Source organism: Pyxicephalus adspersus, chromosome 7 (assembly GCF_032062135.1).
Source record: "Pyxicephalus adspersus chromosome 7, UCB_Pads_2.0, whole genome shotgun sequence".
In the NCBI taxonomy this organism is placed as follows: domain Eukaryota; kingdom Metazoa; phylum Chordata; class Amphibia; order Anura; family Pyxicephalidae; genus Pyxicephalus; species Pyxicephalus adspersus.
In genome coordinates this window covers 59,645,627-59,667,616 of record NC_092864.1, presented here as the reverse complement: position 1 = coordinate 59,667,616, position 21,990 = coordinate 59,645,627, and the positions used below count along the sequence as shown (strand labels likewise).

The window sequence follows — 21,990 nt, the reverse complement described above, 5'->3', positions numbered from 1 at the left end:
TCCGTTTCACAGGTCAGTTTGAATCTTTAATGCTGGATGTTTTTTTGTGTAAGTGCTAATTTTTTTATGTTACATTCTACTCAATCACAAACTTGCTTCATTTATAGTTACATTTGTTGCACTTGTTGCTTTGATACATTTTCTTTTGGTTGCAACACTGCAAACTAATTTCTATCAAGCTTGATATATACTAAGTAGCACTTTCTAAAATGTCATCACACAATAGTATGAGTGTAAAAAATATGTGAACAAACATTTGTGACCTGATGTAATGGATTAAAGACAAACATGTTATAATAGATGTATTAAGGAACATTTAGTCATTTCACTTGTGTGTGTATATGTCAAAATACACTTAAATGTATAGAAATACATGTGCATTTTAATTAGTACTGATTTAACTGGACTGGTTTGTGTGTGTGTGTGTGGGGGGTTAATCAAGTAAATTTGCTTGGATGGTATACATTGATGTGATTTTTTGTAATCCTCATGATTGTTAGCTTCATCTGTTGCTGCAATGTTGTTGTTCCTGGTTTGTAATGCCAGTTTCTGTTGTTTAGCAATTCTTCAGCAATGTTTTGTAATTTTTTCCACAAGTATTGAGTACAAATGTCTGCATGATTTCCACTCCAAAATGCTACCTGACCCCCCTCGTTGCCTTTGTCCCATTGTCACATATTGGTATTTGAATGTAATATGTACATAGTCCTTGTTTGTTGTATTATGTTGTGTATTGTGTATGTTTGTTGTGTATGTTGTCCTAGTTGTTTGTTTTATTTTAGTAGTCTGACATTTGCACTCATGTTGATTTCCCGCCATACAACTCCTCTGTTCATTTGTAGTAGTGTTAAAGGTTTGTTGTCATTGTGCTGTGCTTGTGTGTGACAAACTGGTTGTGAATTAGTTGTCCAGCTGAGTTGCATACTCATTGTAACACACCTGATGGTGATGGAAGGAGGTCCAGGTTCCAAGTTCCAAGCACAACATGAAAGCTCATTGATTGCCAAGCTCACAAGCAGGGTCAGGCAGTCTTAGAAATGAACAGATGTTGTGTTGTTGCTTAACTTAATGCTGATAAATAGTGGAGTGTATGCATTCTTTACGTGTTTACACAAAACAAATAGTACTAGTATCTAAAACTTCCAGGGCCAAATCCACTTTGTGCAAACCTTTTCTTGCTTTCCCATCCCTTCAGGGTGTTTCTGCAGGTTTGAATGAAATTTTAGACCTTGGCCCACTATATATATTGACTTACTCCCCTCAGCTTGGTAGTGGAAGCACATAAATGTGGATTCCTGGATTCCTCCTTTAACCAGAAGCAATATCATCTATGAATGTTGCATGTAGCCAAGCCGATGACATCAGAAATCATAGGAACAAATAGGCAATCTTTTCAATTTGAAGCATGTGAAACAATATGGTCCAAAAAGCCCTCTTTGCCTATTTCTTCCTATAAGTTCTCTTTTCTATGTATATGTACACACATTTAAATGCATACATAGTTTGCTTCATGTGCATTCATGTCTATATATACATGCATGAGTGCATATGAAGCAAAACAAGCAATATACACAAAAAAAATACAAACTTACCTGAATGAGGGCTGTTCAAAAGGGCGGTGCATTTTTCAACTGATAAAACAGTTCAAGCGCACGTAGCGGGTCCGCCTTGGCACACAACTTTGAGCTACTCCTGAAGTTTGGCGCACAACTTTGCGCATCAAACAGCTGAGTTTTAACAAGACAATTGTGTTGTTTTTAGCCTTTCAAACAATTCAGAGAAAGGAACGGCTTAAAACAATTGACTTTTTAAACTGTGTCCTGGGAGATTGGAAAGGAGATCATATAACAACAATCCCCCAAAAAACAAATGACAACATTTTACAAACAACTTTATTCAAAAGAAACATTTGCTAAAATGTCACATTAAAATATAAAAACAAAAAAACACACACACATTACTAAATTTAAATGACAAAAAAATTAAAAAGAACAAACAAAACACATGTAAACCCACACTTCCATTTAAACCCAAAATAGTTCATAAATGGCCCAAAAAATATTGCATTCAAAAAATACTTACCAAACCAATATGCAATTTTGACCTATCAAGGGTGGAAAACTGATTAGAAAATATTTATGCAGGACAAACATTTGCGGAAAGTCGCAATATTTACCCCAGGCAGCTACTCCGATCAGGCATTGTAAGCGTTTAGATAAGCGTCTATGTAGGAGCTGAACCCAGTTAACTCTTGCCTAAAAGGAAAGAAATAAGTCATTTTAAAATATGCTTATTGTATATAGATGTTTTAAACATCTGAACAGAACAAACATTTTTTAGGGCTAAGGGTAATATGTGTGCCATTACAAAGAATGCTTTTTTAGGGGAATAGTGATTTTAATGCCAGCTCGCCAGCTCGCCAGCTTAAAGCCATTAAAGATAATCCCATGTCAACAGTCTATTTGCTGTAAAAGCTTTTAACTTTTAAATGTCTGCTTACATTTTTTAATAAAGATATTTGCATTTTACAGATAAGAAAAGTGATCAGGGCAGTACATGGCTTTTAATATATGGGCAAGGTGACACCTGTCTCCATACATTTTACATAGTCAACAATAAAAACATTTTTTTTTAATAATTTAAAGAATGTCTTCAGGAAATGACACTTATATTGTCGGTTTTATTCTTCTTGGACTTTCTAGCAATCCAAAAATTCAGATTGTTCTCTTTTTCATTTTTTTGATCATGTATATGATCATTTTGAATGGAAACATTATCATCATTATTCTAATTTTAACAAACATCAATCTGCATACTCCTATGTATTTCCTTCTTTCAAATCTCTCTTTTTTGGATCTCTGTTACTCGACTTCAATTGTACCAAGAATGCTGAGAGATTTTTTGTCAGAAAATAAAATAATATCTTATTCTCAATGTGCAGCACAACTGTACATCTCTCTTTCCTTAGGGGTAACTGAATGCATCCTGCTTTCCATAATGGCTTATGATCGTTTTATAGCTATATGCTACCCATTACACTATACCACTATCATGACTAAAGTAGTTTGTATCAGAATAGCTGCTGGTACATGGATGTGTGGATTCCTTTTTTCTATTTTACATGTGACTCTTACATTTAATGTAAATCTTTGTGGGAACAGAGAAATAAATAATTTTGTTTGTGAAGTACCAGAAATTTTATCACTATCATGTGAAAATAATATTTTTGTTGAATTAGTTGTTTTTGTAGCTGGAGTGATTTTTCTAATGGCCCCTGTCACATTCATTTTAGTTTCATATGTTCATATTATCTGGAGTATCCTCAAAATTACATCATCATCTGGACAGAGGAAAGCCTTTTCTACATGTGGATCTCATCTTACAGTTGTAACAATATTTTATGGTTCAGCTATGGCTGCCTACATGAAACCTAGGTCACTTTCAACACCAGGAACAGACAAAGTGATTTCCATTTTTTATTGCATTGTAACTCCAATGTTAAATCCTATCATATATACTCTGAGAAACAATGATGTTATTACAGCATTTGTAAAACTTAGAAGTAGATATTTTTCTGCTAATATTAGGAAAGAAAATAGGCTTTATGTGATCGTTACTTGCTTCAGAGCATTTCAGATTTAGTGTTTTTAGACTTCAGCAAACACACAAAGCTAGAAGGTGTAAGGCTAGTTTTAATATTAGGTGAAGTAGGCACATTCCTATAAAAAGAAGAAAATGAAAAAAGGGAAGAGGGGGAGTGATATAAGAAAATACAAAATAGTGGGTGTTTCAGCCACCTCTTAAATATAAATATGTAAAGAGTAAGTAGGTTAGAGAAAAGAGGTTTGCAGCTACCAGGTTGCTTGCAAAACTTATTTATGTATCCTTTATACTAAATGAAGGATGTAAATATGCACAGACCCAATCTGTGTGCGCACACCACAACCACCGCCCAAACGCGCATGCCACCGTCGCTGAAACAGTTGTCATGGTGACATGTAAACGTGTCAAAACAAAAGAGGTAACAGTTTCAGTCAGTGTGCTCTACTCCACTCCACAGTGCCATTGTTGTTCCAAATATATTTATTTAAATAAATGAAAACTTTTCCAGGACGCTCAACCCCCCATGATTGCAAGTCATTGCCATTCTTGGATTTACGATTCTTTTGAGAGTAAGGGTTTACTAGTTTGTACAAAAAGGATAAATACATAATTACAGACATTTAGAAACATGTTGTCACCTAGATCCTGTTTGACAATTCACAGGACCTGGGTGTTTTTATACACTACACATACATGCGCCTAATAATCAGGAATACACACAAAAGCGAGTTAAGGGGGAACCGTATTTTGCCGTGTATAATTCAACGCGTTTCGCCATGGTTAGACTTATTCAGGGATATATTGTTTAACACACTTAACGGTCTGTGTGTATAGATAAAAACATAGTAGCAAACATGCAAGAAATAAAAAATCCAGAGAATCAAAAGACTTCCTATGGAAACCTTACCTCATCCAACACAACAACACAAAAAATGACCTAATGCACAGATCAATAGTGATAATTATGTAACAGATTCACATTCCCCTTTGCATCACTATAACAATACCTATTCTAAACAAAATGAAAAAAGAGGATTGTCCTTAACAAATAATGAAAACCTAGTTTTGAATATACCCAATCAGGAAGTCACCACCCCACAATCTTCATTACCCATCATTTTTTAGGAAACTGCACCCCTATACCACCAACAGGCCCTTCGAGCCAAGGTTTGATAAAAAATTATGTCTACAAGATTCAGAATGTGAATCATTAAATATCATCAATTTATCTGAATATACACTAATCAAAAATGAGATAGAAGTATTGAAATTGGGTTTGAGTTTTTATTTGGTCTGAGAAATATGATAACTTTGAATTTATAAAATTATATATATATTTTTTGCAAGAAAATAATTTTTCAAGGTCCTGTTTGATCAGAAATCTACCACACAGGATCCTTCACCCATAGACTTGGGAGATTTCAAAATCGATGATTTCAGGACTTTAAAAATGTTAATGAAGTTATGGGATGACGGTGACTCTGAACATGAGGATCATGAGATCATTTCTGTCACTGAACATGAAACCAAATTGTCTGCATCCCCATTCCAAATTACAACTAAGTCAAATAATTTTCCAGATTTAAAACAAAACCCCATCATTTATTTATTTGTCCAACAAGTATCTCAAGCCATAAGGGAGATGGAAACCTCTAAAAATACAATAATCTACCAATAAATCTGAGGAGAGCTGTAAGAGACTTGCAGAACAACGGTGATATTATAATTAGGCCCTCTGATAAATGGGCAATGTAATGGACAAGATTAAATATGAAAAAATGTGTCCGAAAGTATTGGGAAACCAATCCTGGCATCAAATTATCCCTACGTCAGGAGTAAAAATCTTTTATGCACTAATTACTAAATCAGTAAATGATGGGATTATTGACAAGAAAACTTTTGAATACTTAAACAATCAAAATCCTAAATTACCAACATTTTATAATGTTATAAAGTTTATAAAACGCTAATTGATCCACCAGGGTGCCCCATTGTTTCCAGCATGGGAAGCATCTCGCCCAAGGCGAGCCAACTAGTTGACAACTATTTGCGACCTTTTGTTTATGGCTTACCTTTCCTATTTAGGAGATACTCCGGATTTATTGAAAACATTTAATGGGATAACAGTACCAAATGACTCAATATTAGTGTTGTTAATTATAGACAGAACACAATAAAGTTGTGAATATAATAAAGTTGTTGTGACAGAACACTACAACTTTATTATATCCTTATTGGAATATATATTAACCAGGAATGTTATTACCTTTGCTGACAAAACCTACCTCCAGAGACAGTGAGTGGCTATGGGGACATCTTGTGCCCCAACGTATGCCAACCTGTATCTGTGTGGGGGGGTGGGGGGTGGGAGAGTTGTTTGCTGATGAGGCCTTATACAATACAGTTTGTCCTCAGTACCATTTTTGGATACTGAGATAGGAATTAATGATGATTTATCCATCTCCCCAAAGCTATATCGTAAGTCCACCCCTGGAAACACTATCTTAGCAACAAAAAGTGCACACCCCGAAGCGTTAAACGTAGTATACCATACTCACAGTATTTAGGATTGAAACAAAATTGTTCAGAGAAGGATGACTTTGAAATAGTTGCGAGTAACTTAACAGCAGAGATTGTTGACGAGAGGTTATGCAAAAACTACGCCTAAATTATTTTCTTATTGGTGTAATTTTTTTTTTATTGGTGTTATTTTTTTATATTGGTGTCAATTGAAAATTTATTTTCAATTGACACCAAAAGGAAAATTAAAAAGAAGGACGAAATTAGAAATATTACTAGGTACGCCTCTCAACATAAAAGATTAACGAATATCTGTAATAAGTTCTGGCCAGCCTTAATGTCAGACCAATGTATCAGCAAGCATCTGAAAAACTATCCTCAATTTACCTATAGAAAACTGCCATCCTTAAACTAGTTCATAGCTATTATCAGAAACAAAAGAAAAAACTTCTGACGGGACTTGGAATCCACCCATGTGGCTCCTGCAGCCAATGTAGGTCCCTGACAGGCGAGCCGAATGGGTGAATTCTCTCCTCCTGTCATTTTCACTCCAGGACTAACTCCAAATGTCAATTGTAGAACTAAAGCAATTATCTATATGGCTTACTGTACCTGCGGATGCTTCTACATTAGGAAAACTAAGCGGGAGTTCAGGAAAAGGGTATATGAACATGCACGTAATATTACTAATGGCAAAAATACCGACCCCGCTTAGCCTCCACATGGCCAATCTTCATGATTATTGATGAAGAGGCAATCAAATTTACAATACTCGAAAATGTCCCAGAAGATCCTCGCAGAGGCCACTGGGACAAAATTTTATTGAAGAGAGAACCCAAGTGGGTCTTTAAACCTAAAGCGACCACATTTCCAGGTCGCAATGAAGCAATAAGCTTCAAATCTTTCCTATAACTTAACAACATCAACAATATGGTTATTCTAACCCAGACTTGATAACTTAATTTTAGTTCTTTGAAGGACAATGATATTCCCCTCACTTACCCTTTATTGATATCTATCGAATATCAAGTTCTACTATCAGTCTACCATCAAGTTTTTTTCGTTTTCGTCTAAGTATCTCTTTGGTTTTGTGTTTCCCTATCCCCATGTACTTGATATTTTGTGTATTGCAAATTTATAAGTTATAATTTATATTTATCAGAATAATGTATAATATTATTGTATAAAATTGTATGGATGTATGATATGTACTGATATGTATTTATAATTAGATTTCCAGTTATGAATATTGACGTTGAATCATATTGATGTATTATCTTTAAATATGATTTTGCAGACTGGTAAGTTATTAACACTAATCATGTTGGTTCTGTTTAATATACATACATCCTTTTTTTAAAAAAAATTATGAATTATCTGTTTTTTCATCGAAACCTCTCTTCATTAGTTAATAAAATGTATCCATTTATCCTATGAAATATATATAGTATGAACCCGTTGGTTCTTTAATATATTCTCCCTTTATCAGACCCTATCTCTTGCTGCCAATAGTGGTGACCAACCATGCAACTTGCCTTTGCAATCTGCTGGGATAATTAAACCCGGAGCGGTGAGTCGGACCTCAGTCCTGCGGCTGACTGCCCCCCGCTCCTTGAGTGATGGACGCCTAACAGCTGATCGGATGACATGTCTGTGAGCACGTCCCTGAGCGTACCTGCGGACGTGTCCCTGTGATGCAGAGCGAGCTCTCAATAAATTCTCTTGGGCTCTTCCTGCGTCTTTCACCAGCATCTGCAGGCAGACCTTGGCACGTCATCAAAAAATCCTGATTATATGAAGTTATTGATTATTTATTGATCATATTAATCATGTGATTGACTGAGATTTGAACCCCTATATAGAATTATTATAAAAGCAAACATACTACAGTCTAGCATTATTCCAAGATTTTTTACTCAATGAAAATAAACTGCTTACCCCCCCCTTGTAATTCAGAATTATGATGAAAAAACAGTAATAGAAGTGCTATCTACACATGTATTTATTAAAATACAAACTATGCTTTTTATCTCTAATTATTTCCATCCACTTGGTTTTCTCACCTTAATGAAACCAATAAGACCTCATCTGGAGACGTTTGCAGGCAGCTGTGCATGTTCTTCATGCTTAACTGGTGAAACATCCTTTCAGCCATGAGATGTTGGGTCTAATATAGGCAGCTTTGTGAGTTTATGTATATATAGCCTATGTATATTGCTTGGTATATACTTACTGATGTACAAACTAATTTATGGATCATATGTAATTATTGTAGATCTCCTGTAATTGTCCTGAAGAAGCAGAATTCAATAGTCCACGAAATGCGTCGACAACATGTAACCCATTAATTTGGTGTTCACACATGAGATGTTGCTTGTATAATTTGCTTTTATTGTTAAAAGATGGTTGTTATATATTTGAAATTAAAATAAAGTTTTTTAAGTGATATATTAAGTGATTGAATTTGGCCTCAAAAGTCCCAAAATCTGTTCTTCTCTGTTTCTAGTGTTTATAAATAGAAGGTTTTCAAGACAAATTGTTGATACAGTCAATTTGCTATTGTAAAGTTCATATAACATAATAATTACCAATCTAGTGTAATATATAGTTGCACAGACATTATTTATATAATTAATATAAGGATATGTAGAGACTGAATATCTTTAGAAAAGCAATAAACAAGGTAAATTTGTATTTACTTACATTCCAATGTTGAAAATTCAGATATGTGAATATTTTGTGTTAGTTGGTACATACATAGGATGAAGTGTACTTTTGGTACGTATGCAGTAGTGTTTATTGTTCAAATCAAAATAGTACATCTTAAAACATCAAGACGATATTTCACCCAAATTCTGTAAAAGTGTATTCATTCATTCATGTTCACTGGTTAATGATATGCGGTCAGGACTTAGCCTTCTAGTTCCTAGGATAAATGGGTATGGTATATAGTTTTATAAGTATATATTCATTAAAAAATTTGGGGAGGTACATAAAGAAAATAAAGTAGATAAATTATCTTATTGATATAAGAAAATACATGTAGGGGAATTTGGAATAGGTGTGCAAAATCCACATAGGGAAAGAGACACAGTACCAAAAATCAACTTTCAATGACATTAAAGGTCTAGTAATGTTTACACAAAATTAAAATACGTAATAAGTGTCTATAATTACAGGAATTAGAATATTACCTTCTATTAGAATGCTCTGTTTGTCAAATGGTACTGACTATGGGTGCCTAGAACACAAAAATCTTAACTTAGAATTTGTTTTTTTTAATCAGTCAATAACAGGTAGAGCACAACTAGGCTATTTTAACCCCTAGCTGTCATCATCCAACAATGAACTCTACCTGTCAATAACAGGTATGGTAATGTTGGATTATAACCTGGATTGCTCATATTGACTTTCACTAGTAGTTCTGACCATTCAGATGAATGCCACAACACCGATGTGTGCTATCTATGTAAAATATTTGTGTGGGTTTGAATAGAAAAAAAGCTGCTACCCAAATGGGAAGTAGCCGTTAAGAGTAAGAATACTACTATACTTTTAAAAATATGTCCACCTAGTTTGGTGTTGTAACATCAAGTGAAAATAAGTGTGGGCTACAGTTTTAGTATTGTGAATTGGGATGAATACTTTGTGAAAACAACGCTTAGATTTTTAATGTCAAAGCATTTTAAAAGAGAAACTTACAGTTTTACCAAAAAATATGAAGTTTAAAAAAAACACCCCCCTTTCCACAAGCTTGTAAAGACACACGAAAATCTATTTCATCCAACAGGAAGACTCGGGATGGTATCTTCCTATGTTTGATAAAGGCAGGATAGTTGATTGTTATGTTCACAAATACGTGCTAATTAGACCTCTATCAGAGATAGGATGATCCACATGTTCCAAACTTTGGGCAATATCAATTTACATAACAATACAAACCCCCCATAATAGGAAAATGAGTAGTTTAGGGATTTAAAAGACCGTACATTTTATATAAAAATTAAACAGCTTTATTATCAAAACATGACAATTAAATCCAAAAATGCAAAAGACTAATGTTCTTATAAAAGAAAAAGTGATTTTACCCAGAAAAGATGTATCAAATAACATGCATATTAAGTCAAATGATTCAACAAAACATGCCAACTGTGTTTTCTTTGACCAATTCAGCTGGCACGTTTGTGAAATAATCCGTTTCATCAGGCCCAAGATCAAACAGCATCCATTAAACAGTATATAAAAATGCTAAAAATTCAAATATGTTTGAATTAAAACATAATATAATTAGGTTATTGATATCACCTTACTGAAAATTTGTATTCTTATTGTCCAAAAGCTCATTATTTTTTTCCTTTTTTATGTTGCCATTGACGTGGAGGCTCTTTACTGTTCTTTTCCACAAAAACAAGGTATTGAAGTAGTGGGCACCCTTTTACATAAGGAATGTTGTCGGAGCTTGGCTTTTGGCTGTCTTCCTTAAAATGTTCAAATTAGTGCACCCAATATGCACCTTTAGTGGTTATGATTACTTACAAATACAAGAAATAGCAATGGGATACCACCTTGTATTGCAAATCAACTGAAGGAAGCACAATGTTAGTAGCTAATAGAGCCCATCCAAATCATTAGATTCGGGAGTATCGAGCTGAGCCAGTACCTGGGACTTTCCTGAACAAACTGATTTAGATTATCTACAGCCGTACCTTCACAGAATGGGGGGGCAGTAAAAAAAAGCTTTTAAAAAAGTTTATTAAAGTGCCAAATCAAGTGATCAAATAGACCTGATTTTCTAAATGAAAATTAGATACAGACCAGATAAACTAATATTATTGCTAGCTGCAAACCTCAAAGTATTATTTTAAAATATTGGCACATATTGGCAAGGAGCTTTGTTCACAAATATTTTGATGTGACTCCCTGCATTATGTATGAACATGTTAAATCGTTATGTGAAAAACCTATCAATTGTTGCCTTCACATACACATCATATTGTGTGGGGTAAATTTTGATAATTTGGTCTTAAAACCAAAACTGGGGGGACATGCTCCCTAAAAGCATATAAATATGTATTTCACTTTTTTCAAAGCATTTTTTTTACGCATTTCAAAATAAGCATTTTTATTTTCAGTAATTTTTTAAAGTATAGTATTTTTACCCTTTCTAGTATCTTTTTTTCTATTAACAATAGCAATAAATTCCAATGTACTTTCTATGTAGATATCACAAACTGGATTTGTTGCATCAGTCTGAATAAGGTAATATGGTCCATATGGTTTACAAGTACAGTAAGGGATCTAGGGGTGAAGATGAGTGTATGTTGTTTATCAAGGCATGTGCATATAATGGGCTCCACCAACATCCCAAATGTATATTTATCCAAAAAAGAAGACTTCATTTTTTTATATTTTTTCTGTGGTCCTGTTTCAGCAGCAGCTGAGCGATCTTGGGTGAAATATATATTGCACAGGTTAGAAAACCTCAAATTGATAGTTTCCCCAGAACAAACCAGCATTCTAGGTTTTCAATTAATATGCATCAATCTATACCATGGCGATGAAAGATTGCCTAAACTGAGTGTTTATATTCCTAAACATCAGAGTTGCATTTTGCCTTAACACAATCAGATTATATCAACCTTCCTCTTATATTTATGATTATGGATATTTTTGTGATTATTGAGAGATGGCTTTTTGGGATAAGTGGCATGGCCTAATTCCACTTCATCCCCTGTGTACCCTAAAAAATTTAGGTAATTACAACCAACAATTTAGGAGACCTAAAGGATTGAACGCAGAGTTGTTAAGCTGCAGAACATGACAAGCAGACTTTACACACAGAGATCATACTGCGGGTGGATAAATTTCACAAGAAGTTTTTGTCCTAGCCTGTCTGTTGTCTGTCCTATCCCTATTTGCGATCACATGCATGATGCTCTTTGTGTTACCTAGGTATAGCGCTAGGAGGTGACATGTGAAGGTATGCTGAATTCACACTGACAGTAAGGTTGCTTTGCTGCTTTTACCCCTCACATTCCCCTTGCCAGTAACCAATGCTGCTTGGAAAACTGCTAGGCCTGAAAAGCCTAGCACTTACCGCCAGTTACAAACCTGAAAAGCCTAGCACTTACCGCCTGTTACCAATCGTAGGTGCCCAGCAGTTATCACCGGTTACCAATCCTAGGTGCCCAGAAGTTGCCAAGAAGTAGTCACTCAGGAGGGGCATTTTTTACTGCCAATGTGAACTAAGCCTGATTTGTTAAGCCACATTGATCATAATATTACACTACTACAAGGTATTACACTATTAAAACATGGAACTCTAGGGAGTTGGGATAAAATACACAGCACTGTATTGTTGGGGTATAATACAAGAAAATGGAAAAAGTTGTGCATTCTAACAAGCCAGGCATTAGAAAGTTGGCAACCTGCCATCACTGTTTGCAAAAGGGAAGCTGAGAAATTGTTGCCTGGCAGAAAGGCAAGATGATGGCCCTGAGATGGGGTGACAAGAAAGATGTGTGCCTGATGAGTACTGTCCATGATGCCTCCACCGTCCTGGTACACACAAAACAGGGGAAAGAAGTGATGAAGCCACAGGTGGTGATTGACTACCAAGCCATGACATTCTACTCAGCGATGAGGAAACAGCAAAGGAAGTACTACAAAAGGATTTTCAGGCTGTGAATCATTCAGACTTCATTTTGCAAGTTTCCGAATCCATAGTCACGAACCACCAAACACCATCAGTGGCTATGAATAGACCTGGACGTCGTGCTTCCACCGTTGTCAACCCAGAACGCCTGACCATTCGTCACTTCGTTGAATACATCTCACCAACCCTGAAAAAGGCCGCACCTACAAGGATGTGCGTGGTTTGCTGCTCAAAGACCGATGACAGAGGAAGGAAGAAACGAAAAGAAACCAGGTTCTACTGTCCTGACTGTGATGTTGGACTTTGTACAGCACCCTGCTTCAAAATATACCACACCTGGGATGTCTACTAAAATTGTAAATATTTTTTTTTCGAAAATCTGCATTTAATTTATATTATTTATCAATATTATTGCACCCTTGTTTGGAAAGTTTCAGTGAGAAATTGTTGATAAAATATATTTTTTTTTAAATTACATTGTTGTGGTCTATTATTTAATTATTTTTTTATAATTATGATTTATAATTATGTATTATATTATAATTTATGATTATAATATAATAAATCAATATAATTATTGTACCGGGGAGTAAATCCTAAGAATTACAGGCCCACAGTATAAACAAAAATTTCTATGCAAAAAAAAAAAATGGAAAGCACATGAAGGTAGATTCCTCCTTTAACCAAAAGCAATCTCATCCATGAATGTTGCTTTGAGCCAAGCCCATAACATCAGAAATCATAGGAAGAAATAGGCAATCTTTTCAATTTGAAGCATGTTAGGCAATATGCCAAAAAAAAGCTTTTTGCCTATTTTTCCTATAATTTCTCTTTTATATGTATATGTGCACACATATAATGTATACATACACAGTGCACAGTGCAAAACAAAAAACTGATAGAACGCAGTTCATGCGCACATAGTGGGTCCACATTGGCGCACAACAATGCGCATCAAGCACCTGAATTTGGGCACACAACAATGCGCAACACAACACCTGAGTTTTAATAAGACAATTGTGCTGTTTTAGCCTTTTAACAATTCATGGGAAGGAACTGTTTAAAAACAATCACAATTTACTTGTTAAATTGTAGGTCTGTTGGATCACCCAAGGTTAAAAGATCCTGGAAGATTGTAAAGGAGATCTCATAAAAACAAATAAAAAAAACAACTACAAAATCTTTAAAACAACTTTATTCAAAATAAACACATTTTCTAAAAGGTCACATTAAAATATTGAGACCACACAGACACCACTAAATTTACATGACAATATAAAAATAAAAAATACACAAACACCAAACACATGTAAACCCACACTTCCACATAAAGCCTAAATAGTTAAAATGGCCTAGGAAATATTGCCAAAAAATATTTACCAAACCAATATGCAATTAGGACCTATCAAGGGTGGAAAACTGGATTCAAAAATATTTATGCAGAACAAACATTTAAAGGTGGTAATAAAGATATATTATTGCAATGGAACAATATGGCTTCAAACACAACAACATAGCATTAACATTGACTTCTTCTCCTCCTCCAAATAAAAAAAAAGACAAAGGAAAAAGCAAGGTAGACAACACCCTAATATATGCACATCTTTATGCGCACAGCTGGTACAAATTCGCCTGTAATTGGAACCTGCACAGTCTGTGAAATTTAGCTGTTTGTTTTTTTACAGTTGGACATTCCATAATTCTTTATTGATATGATCCTTTACATTTGTACACATGTGAACAGCTATCTAATAAAAAAGTTAAAACAAAGTAGAGGAGGAGGCTTTAATGTTAAACTAATGTAATAAATGTGTGCGTTTAGTGTAATTTTTACAGGTTATCCCACAATGAAAGGATGATTCCCACAGCATATCATGAGCACAGCTGTAGGACTCCTTACAGTGTGGGATCCCCAGGCACTAGGGGTTAAATGAGGACAAGGCTCCCCATTCACCTCTAGTGCTCTGTCATCCAGTCAGCTGTCAAAAGTGAGGTCTCGCCTGCCAGAGTTCCCAGGGATTTATCACTAGGCGGATCCTCGGGTCAGGCATCGCAATCGTTTAGGTATGCACACGTAAACAGCTGAAATCAGTTAACTCTTTCCAAACCTGAAAAAAAATGCGCATGCGCAGAAGGAGCAGCCAAGAGCCTCTCGGGATGCATAAGTATCCCAGGAGGCTCTGCGCTCCCATTAATTCTGGCGATCAAAAATTAAGGGGGCAGTGCTTAATTCTTTTTTTTTTTAAAAAAGGAATTTTGAACTAAAAAAAACCAAAAAAAAATTTTTACTATAAAAAAAAGGTTGTCTACCCCTTTATGTAAAGTAGAACTTCTGAGTTTGGGTACGCTTTAGGTAGGATTAGGTAAATATACTAGACATGGCCTGTCACTCCTGTTTTTGTCATATATTTCTCAGTACTGAGTACTTGCAGGAATTTGCTGTTAGACAAAAACTTTTTAGCCCTAGTTTCCTACTTGGCATTAACCATGGGATGCAAATTAATGAGGTGAAATAGTGAGGTGATAGTACCTTAGTCTAACTGGAAAGAAATGGTTCTCAAAATGTGTCACCAAAGGAAAAGACTGAAGAGGTATGCTGTGTTTTATGTCAACACCATAGCAGCTTTACTGAAAGTTAAGAACATTAACCACCCGGCCGTTAAACCCGACCTTGGTTCGGGGTAAAAACACTTGCAAAAAGTTTTAAACCCGAACTTTTCTCAGGTGGTTAAACAAACGTTATTTTGCAATCCGATTGTCATACATTGTATGACAATAGGATTACAACTGTAAGAATATACTTACCCGGTCCCCGCAGCTCCTCCGGACACATCTTCTCTCTTGCTTCTTCTCCCAGCGAGTGCAGTGACGATGTCCGGAGTTTCCCGGTGACGTCGCTGCATGCGTCGGTGCGGGAGGCGGGGCTTTTTTATTTAATTTTATTAAAAGTAATTTTTTTTTTTACATGATTGTGTGTTTCAAACTTTTTTTATATTCATGATATCTACTAGACCCTTGTTCGGACATATTTCTGTAAGTTACAGGTCTACATCTTAAAAAAAATTTGAAAAAAAAAATGAAAAACAGTGTACCGCTTTTGGTACAGAAATCCAGACATCAGTGAAACGCCCAGGAGGTTAATAGGGATCAAGCTAGTGGTGGAACTTAACCCATCTGAGTCCTCCTTGCAGTCTCATTATAAACCAAACCTAGCTTCAAATGAAAAGAAAACTTGTCTATAAAAATGTATTTATTTTTGAGTATCCGCTATCCAAAGAATTTTGACTTATCCATGCATCATGGAAATAACTTCAATGCTTTGTCCAAATTATATTATATATAATTTATTGCTTAAGCAATTAGGGAGTTACAAAATAGTGACACAGAGTATAAATCACTTACCAAAACTTGTAACTGGCAATTTGATCAGATAAATCTAGGATTAAACAGCTTAGACTGAAGCTTTTGACAAATCATAATTGTGTTAGGTTTGAGAAGTCCAATCAGAGCTCTTGTCAAGATCTTATATTTATTTATCAATTTATTTATATATTCATACTACATGTTGTTATTTTGTTCAGTTTGTATGAAAAGTATAACTTGGTACTGCTGCTATATTCCAGAGGATGGAACTTGAGTCACACGACTTGGACTTGAGTCCGACTTAACGACTTGTGACTCTACTTGGGGTTTTCTCCAATGACTTGCAACTCAACTTGCAGTGAGTCTTCTGTAACACTGCCTTCTTTGCATTCTAAGTCCGTGGCTTTCTCCTCTGACAGCTAAAGGGGTTGGCAAAGCTCACTGCCTTCCTCCCCGTCTTCTTTAGCTGTCAGCTGAGAAAGCCAAACCTAGTGGAATTAGAATGCAAGGAGTGCGGGGAGGAAGGCATTAAAACACACTAAGTACGACTTGCAAACGACTTGATAAATGAAGTGACTTGACTTGGGACTCGACTCGGAGGAATTCTTGGTGACTTGAGACTTGACATGGGACTTGGTGTCAATGACTTGCGACTCCGCCTTGACTTGAAGTCCACTTGACGACTTAGTCTAACCTCTGCTATATTTCCAATCCGTCCTACTAGCCTAGGCGCAGCCTTTGAGAACTACTGTCTAGATGTGAGTAATTATATTGATCATTAAATTATATTGTTATTTGAAAATGTGCTGTGTTAATGATCTATGTGTTTGTATATTTATTTATGTATATTTTCCTATTCATTATTGTAGGTATCTTTGTTCCTGATGAAGCGGACCATGCTCCGCGAAACGCATAGAATATATATGTAACATTGATATAAAAGTAACCTCAAACATTATACAGTGGTTAAAATGTTTTTTATGTATTTTTTTCATGTTTTGAATAACTTAGTATTTTACAGTGTTTTACATACATTGTGACCATTGTAAACTGTTAAAAGTACCTAAAAAGTCTTGGGGAATGCTTTTTGCATTCTCATTCCCTCTTTTGTTCTCTTGTCAAGTTTGCTAAGGACCTTATCTTTAAGTGCAGACCTGGGTGAGTGAGGTTCGACAATCGCCCAATTTTGAGTTTTCAGTAACATTGTACTGAAATAAAAAGCCGGCCCTCCAGCTCTGTGCTTACATAAAATAATTTTCACTATAAGCCTCATTAAATGGAGGATTTATTTGATATGACAAAAAAAAGATGATAAAGTCCTCACACGTACATAAGTTTCTTTTTATATGATCTTCATTAAAGTATAATTTTCTCTAATATATTTTGAAGAATGACTTCAAGAAATACCACACTTATGAATTTTATTCTTCTTGGGTTTTCTAGTCATCCAAAAATTCAAGTTGTTCTTTTCTTCACCTTTTTAATTGTCTATATGATCATTTTCATTGGAAATCTTCTTATCATTGTTCTTATTTTAACAGACACCAATCTTCATACTCCTATGTATTTCTTTCTTTCTAACCTCTCTTTTCTAGATATCTGTTATTCTACCACAACTGTACCAAGGATACTAAGGGATTTGGTGTCAGCAAAGAAAATAATCTCCTATACAGAATGTGCAACACAACTGTATATGAATGTCTGCTTAGGGGTAACTGAGTGCATTCTGCTTGTCATAATGGCATATGATCGTTATGTAGCTATATGTCATCCATTACACTATACTACCATCATGAGTAAGCTATTTTGTATCCGAATAGCTGCTGGTACATGGTTAGCTGGATTAACTATTCCCATTACACATGTGATTCTTACACTTAATGTAGATCTTTGTGGAAACAACAAACTAAATAGTTTTCTATGTAATATACCAGAAATCTTAACACTGTCATGTGAAAACACTAATTTAATTGATTTTTTTATCTTTGTAACTGGTGTAATTGTTCTAATGACTCCTGTCATGTTAATCGTTGTTTCATATATTCAAATAATCCTAAGTATTTTTAAAATTGTTTCATCAGAAGGACGGAGAAAAGCATTTTCTACATGTGGATCTCATATTATAGTTGTGACAATGTTTTATGGTTCTGCTATTGCTGACTACATGAAACCAAAGTCAAGCTCAAAATCTGGAACAGGCAAACTGTTTGCTATATTTTATTGTATTTTTACTTCAATGTTAAATCCTGCTGTTTATTCCCTTAGAAACAATGATGTTAAAGCTGCATTTCAGAAATTTAAAAGTAGATTTTTTTCTGGTAACAGTAGGAAAGTTTCTTACAATGAAAGAGTTTACAGTTAACAGACAAGTGCACACATAGGGCCTTATTTATTAAAGCTAGAGAAGATAAACTATAATGGGTTCACCTGGGTGATACAGCAAACCTGAACTGGATTTGGTTCAGGAAGTTTTTCCCTTAACAATCATTTTTTAATAACCTACTTTCTGAAAAATACATTTATGCAGAAAATGATTTTCAAAAATGTTTGGAAACTAAATTTTTTCATAGAATATATATGTAACATTGATATAAAAGTAACCTCAAACATTATACAGTGGTTAAAATGTTTTTTATGTATTTTTTTCATGTTTTGAATAACTTAGTATTTTACAGTGTTTTACATACATTGTGACCATTGTAAACTGTTAAAAGTACCTAAAAAGTCTTGGGGAATGCTTTTTGCATTCTCATTCCCTCTTTTGTTCTCTTGTCAAGTTTGCTAAGGACCTTATCTTTAAGTGCAGACCTGGGTGAGTGAGGTTCGACAATCGCCCAATTTTGAGTTTTCAGTAACATTGTACTGAAATAAAAAGCCGGCCCTCCAGCTCTGTGCTTACATAAAATAATTTTCACTATAAGCCTCATTAAATGGAGGATTTATTTGATATGACAAAAAAAAGATGATAAAGTCCTCACACGTACATAAGTTTCTTTTTATATGATCTTCATTAAAGTATAATTTTCTCTAATATATTTTGAAGAATGACTTCAAGAAATACCACACTTATGAATTTTATTCTTCTTGGGTTTTCTAGTCATCCAAAAATTCAAGTTGTTCTTTTCTTCACCTTTTTAATTGTCTATATGATCATTTTCATTGGAAATCTTCTTATCATTGTTCTTATTTTAACAGACACCAATCTTCATACTCCTATGTATTTCTTTCTTTCTAACCTCTCTTTTCTAGATATCTGTTATTCTACCACAACTGTACCAAGGATACTAAGGGATTTGGTGTCAGCAAAGAAAATAATCTCCTATACAGAATGTGCAACACAACTGTATATGAATGTCTGCTTAGGGGTAACTGAGTGCATTCTGCTTGTCATAATGGCATATGATCGTTATGTAGCTATATGTCATCCATTACACTATACTACCATCATGAGTAAGCTATTTTGTATCCGAATAGCTGCTGGTACATGGTTAGCTGGATTAACTATTCCCATTACACATGTGATTCTTACACTTAATGTAGATCTTTGTGGAAACAACAAACTAAATAGTTTTCTATGTAATATACCAGAAATCTTAACACTGTCATGTGAAAACACTAATTTAATTGATTTTTTTATCTTTGTAACTGGTGTAATTGTTCTAATGACTCCTGTCATGTTAATCGTTGTTTCATATATTCAAATAATCCTAAGTATTTTTAAAATTGTTTCATCAGAAGGACGGAGAAAAGCATTTTCTACATGTGGATCTCATATTATAGTTGTGACAATGTTTTATGGTTCTGCTATTGCTGACTACATGAAACCAAAGTCAAGCTCAAAATCTGGAACAGGCAAACTGTTTGCTATATTTTATTGTATTTTTACTTCAATGTTAAATCCTGCTGTTTATTCCCTTAGAAACAATGATGTTAAAGCTGCATTTCAGAAATTTAAAAGTAGATTTTTTTCTGGTAACAGTAGGAAAGTTTCTTACAATGAAAGAGTTAACAGTTAACAGACAAGTGCACTCATAGGGCCTTATTTATTAAAGCTAGAGAAGATAAACTATAATGGGTTCACCTGGGTGATACAGCAAACCTGAACTGGATTTGGTTCAGGAAGTTTTTCCCTTAACAATCATTTTTTAATAACCTACTTTCTGAAAAATACATTTATGCAGAAAATGATTTTCAAAAATGTTTGGAAACTAAATTTTTTTAAACTTTTTGCAGTTATCAGCAATTGCGTTTTTATCTTGCTTGGTTTATTGATTTTTCACTGAATCTGCTAAATCTTGAAAAAAATCCTTATCTGTTTTTAGCTGTTCCTCACCAGATTTCTTTCAAAATTCATAACCTTAAACCAGCATCTTTATGAAACTCACATTTGAATGTCCATTCCAAAAGCTGCACAAAAAAAGTTTCTCCTGAGGCTCAATCGAATTTTCTTCATTGGATTGAGTTAGTCCATCAGAAGCCTGCATTTCTACTAGAGATATATTTAGCTAAGCTGACCATAATTTCACACATGATTCTGTCATTTAGTCTCTAGAAAACAAGCAACAGCATTACATGAATAGGAAAACTTCCTAAATTTGCCTGTTGTAATTTGGAAGCTTAAGTAAATGCATCAGTGCAGGTAACAGTATACTGTAAATGTCTGACGTCTAATTATATGTATATAAAATGATGGGAGAAAAAAACATAAGGGAAAAGTATTTTCTAAAGTCAGGTAAACCTGATTGGTGCCAAGCCTAAAATAATTATAGCGCCTATTGTAGGACAGAGAGTAAGTAGGCTTTTAAATGGCACTGGGATTGATAAAATTTACTTTATTGATATTCAGTAGGGGTGTAAAAACATTGACATTAGGTTTACTGAAACATACATAAGTGTTAACATGCAACTAAGTACATTAAAGATAGGTACTAAACCTAATTTGCTAGTAATTTATTTGTATATGAAAACATGAATGTCCTTCCCGACGCAATTGGCCCATTCAGGCTTCCTCAGGGAATTTGGAGAGTAGTAGCAAAAGTTCAGACTTCAGAGTTCTCAGTACCTTGGATTCATTAAAAACAAATTAGGTAAACTGTGTGAGTTGACTGCAACATTCTGATGAATTGGTTCTAGCAGTAGTAGTGCTGTAGACCAATGAGCTCAAAATTAAAAGAAATGGTAATGATACTGAAGAGAACGAGTTTTAGTGTTCAAATTAGCTTTCGGTGTTTGTGGATAGATAGCGGAAGAGTTGTCCAAAGATAGTCACTGATTGTGTGCACAAAAGTCCTAACAATGTGTTGGAGTACTTGGATTGATCAAGGATGTCTAGAGGTGGTTATTTTATTTTATTATAACAAGAGTAGGTTAAATGGATTTGGTTTTAACAAAGAAGAGAAAGGAGAGGGGTTCTAATGCTTCACAGGATCAGTTTTCAGAGTGTATTCATTTAGGAAAGGAAAATGACAGCCTGTCAGCAGCCAACCACTTTGTGGTTGGATAGGCTGTCCTTTTCCTAACCTAAAAATTAAATCCATTATGAGCTTAGTCTAGCCTTGTTTAGTCAAATTTAGTCAAAGGTTTGGGGAAAACTGATTACATGGCAGTGTAGTGGCAGCTGGCAGCCTGGATGTGGATGACTGGAGCAGATGAAGCTGTTTTTTGACTTACAAATACATTTGCCTTCAAATACCTCACGCATATAGAAAGGTTAGTTTACATTTTGTTATATAGTTACATAGTAGGTTAGGTTGAAAAAAGACATAAGTCCATCAAGTTCAACCACTAATAAACATATCCCAGATATAAAACCCTATAAGACATAGTTGGTCCAGAGGAAGGCAAAAAAA

At 34.6% G+C, this 21,990-nt stretch overlaps 3 protein-coding genes across 3 annotated transcripts; all 3 read left to right on the top strand.

The window, feature by feature from the left end:
• The first annotated feature begins 2,646 nt into the window (after positions 1 to 2,646).
• LOC140336070 (olfactory receptor 5AR1-like) lies at positions 2,647 to 3,642 on the top strand. Its single transcript, XM_072419122.1, has one exon. It carries the CDS (start codon positions 2,647 to 2,649, stop codon positions 3,640 to 3,642), a length of 996 nt encoding a protein of 331 aa, XP_072275223.1.
• A 3,216-nt stretch (positions 3,643 to 6,858) lies between these two features.
• On the top strand, positions 6,859 to 18,503 carry LOC140336069 (olfactory receptor 2D2-like). The gene is made up of 4 exons (XM_072419121.1): positions 6,859 to 6,962; positions 8,399 to 8,459; positions 17,294 to 17,308; positions 17,562 to 18,503. Exons 1-4 carry the CDS (start codon positions 6,859 to 6,861, stop codon positions 18,501 to 18,503), a joined length of 1,122 nt encoding a protein of 373 aa, XP_072275222.1.
• A 682-nt stretch (positions 18,504 to 19,185) lies between these two features.
• LOC140336067 (olfactory receptor 2D2-like) lies at positions 19,186 to 20,157 on the top strand. The gene has a single exon (XM_072419120.1). It carries the CDS (start codon positions 19,186 to 19,188, stop codon positions 20,155 to 20,157), a length of 972 nt encoding a protein of 323 aa, XP_072275221.1.
• The last annotated feature ends 1,833 nt before the right edge of the window (positions 20,158 to 21,990 follow it).